This window comes from Octodon degus, unplaced genomic scaffold, assembly GCF_000260255.1.
Source record: "Octodon degus isolate 3935 unplaced genomic scaffold, OctDeg1.0 scaffold00037, whole genome shotgun sequence".
Lineage (NCBI taxonomy): Eukaryota > Metazoa > Chordata > Mammalia > Rodentia > Octodontidae > Octodon > Octodon degus.
This window is the reverse complement of record NW_004524613.1, coordinates 7,797,424-7,800,209: the sequence shown is the minus strand read 5'-3', so window position 1 is coordinate 7,800,209 and position 2,786 is coordinate 7,797,424. Positions and strand designations below refer to the sequence as shown.

The window sequence follows — 2,786 nt, the reverse complement described above, 5'->3', positions numbered from 1 at the left end:
TATTTGGTTGTTACAGCATCTCACTATGCAGCTCGGACTCATAGTGATTCTTCTGTTTTCAGTCACCCCAGCACTGGGATTACAAGTATATGCCTCTATGCCCCCAACTCTGTGGCCGGTTCAGCATACCCTGGGGGCGGGGCTGGCACAGCATGTGGTGCTGGGGATTGAACTGCAGTCCCTGTGCTTGCTTAAACCTGCCTAAGCAGGCGCTTTAGCCTGCTGAGCTATCTTGTCAATCCCCTTTAGTATTTTTTTTCAGAGTTTCTATATTGTTTTTATAATCAGAAAAATAGAATGTCAACATAAAAAGATGTTATTCTTTAAACCAGAGCTTGCATTTTAATAAGAAACTTTAAGGATTTAGTGAGTTTTTATTAATATTAAGAGAACTAGGGGCTGGGGAGATAGCTTAGTGGAATAAGTGCTTGCCTGGCAAGTACAAGGTCCTGAGTTCAGGCCCTGGTACCGCAAAAAAAAAAGGAGAACTAGGAGAAACAGCACTAGAAGTCACCTTTACGAAACTTAATCTGCACAGCAAGCAGTAGGGAGAAAGTAATGACTGAAGGTGGGGACAGCCACCATGGAGTACCAAGGAGTGGTTAGTAATCTAGTCAAGGGCTTGGGATACAGCTCAGCGGCATAACCATCCACCTGGCAAATGTAAGGTCCTGAGTTCAATCTCCTGTACCAAAAAAAAAAAAAGTAATCTAGCCATAAGGAGAAGTGCTAGAAAGCAAGACAGACCCTGGGCATCAGCAATTTTACTAAAATCCTTGTATAATTTATTCGTTCCTTATAACAAAGGACTGCTAATGAATCAAATCAAATACTAGATGTTTAAAATATTCCAAGTCCTTATAATTACTGTTAGGAATACGCCCCCAGACTAAATCTGTCAATGTAAATAATAAAGCACTCAGACACTAAGAATCTGTGAAAGGGGGCAAGCACAACATGAGTTAGCTGGCTCCTTTGACTTCCTAAGCATGAGAAGCAGCTGACCTCCCCATTGGCTAGCTTAAAAGTTAACAATGTGCCCTGATTGACTAGTTTTAGTGGCACAAGGGGAGGGCCTGAAGGATTGGTGGGTAGAGTTGCTAAGGGAAGGGAGAGTGGGTTTATGGGGACCAATGAAAGTCCTCAGCTGTTGGTAAGCTATCTTTAGTGGGTGGCCTGTGTTCCTGGAATTTAAGCTGAGAAGACTTTTTTGTGACTCTGATGTGATGGGTGGGGGATGGGGAACAGCATAGAGCAAACTGGAGTTTAGGATGGAGGTGCTCCTGTTTATAGCCTTTGATAGAAAAGACCTTGTTTCTTCTATTATTATACAAGAGTATAATATGTTGTGTTTTTATCATTTTTCTACAAATTCAGGATGAACCTGAAAAACTGACATTCCTAAGATCTTTGTCTTCTCTCAGTGAAACTTTACATTATGATGAAACCACAGAATCATTCATTCATAGCCACATAGCAGACATAGTGCACATCCTAAATGTAAGTACCGTGATCTCATCACGAATGCCTGAGACCCCACAAACTCAGTGACCTTGCAAAGTCTGGTAGTTTTACCCATGTCATCAATTCCTTTAGCCTCTTCTCCTATCATCTCTGAATGGAGAAGTACCCACAGATATCATCACCCTTGAAAACCAGCTACCAGAGGAGTGAAAAGGAAAGAAATAGTATTAGCACTTAAATTTCTTAGTAAAGTCACTGTTACATTCTTCAGCTTGGAGGCAGAATCGAATTGAATGCCTGGGTTCAGAATTAGCCTTACCACCTTATAGCTGTATGACTTTAGGAAATCACTTAACTTCCCAATGCGTTAGCTTTTTTCATCTATAAAATAAGGACTATTTATTTCATAGACTTATCATGAGCAATAAATGAAAAATGAATGCAAAAAAGAAAAAGAAATGCAAGTCATGTAATATGGTGTAATGGCTTGTGCCTAGATGTCCTCCCAAAACCTCCTGTAGTCATAGGTAAGGCTTTCTCAGAGGCGGCTGGATCTAGAGCGTGTGATTGGTTCATTGTGCAATGCTATGATTAAGGATGGGTGATTACTAAATCAGTTCTCTGATTGCTTTGGTACCACCCCAATCCCAGTAGCTTGGATGCAATATAAGGGACAGGTAGAGGCTTGTCTGGCCTCTTGCCTGCTTTTCTACTTTCTGCCCACCACAAACTCTTCCTCTGTGCCAAGCCACCTTGACTTGGAGCCCGCCAGTCATGGACTGAATACTCTACAAACTATGAGCTCAATAAAACTGTCCCCCTCTAACTTTGGGTATTAGGTATTTTGTCTCAACAACAAGAGAAAAGATACACAGTCCTAACACTTATGCATTTGAAAAATATTGTTGTCACTATTGTATTTTGTCCTGCTTGTACTTGTTCTTAGTACAAACTTCACAAGTACTTTTACAGTACTTCACGAGTCACACTCTACCACCAACTCATCCATTTATTCCCTTATGAAGTACTGAACAGTTCAGGCATTGTAATAAGAACTGAGTCTAGAAAGACAAAAAGACTAATCTCTGGCAGTACAACAAGCTGGGTATAATCTATTGTCACAGAGCTGTGAAAAAAAGTTAAAGTTAGCATATTAAGGACACAGAGGGATGAATGAGTAATCCATGTAAAAGATTCAAAGGAACTTTACAGAGGAGGTGATGTACTTTAATATATACTTCTTGGGCTGGTGAGATGGCTCAGTGGTCTAAAGCACCTATTTAGAACAAGCTTAGCAGGGGGCTGGGGAGATGGCTCAGTGG

General features: G+C 40.9%; 1 protein-coding gene across 1 annotated transcript in view; it reads left to right on the top strand.

Annotated features, from left to right (window-relative positions):
* The window catches only part of Mroh8 (maestro heat like repeat family member 8), a 69,493-nt gene that overhangs the window by 11,806 nt on the left and 54,901 nt on the right, over positions 1-2,786 (top strand). The window contains exon 4 of the mRNA XM_023714797.1: positions 1,378-1,500. Within this exon, the coding sequence (XP_023570565.1) occupies positions 1,378-1,500 (123 nt within the window). The remainder of the gene's footprint in view (positions 1-1,377; positions 1,501-2,786) is intronic.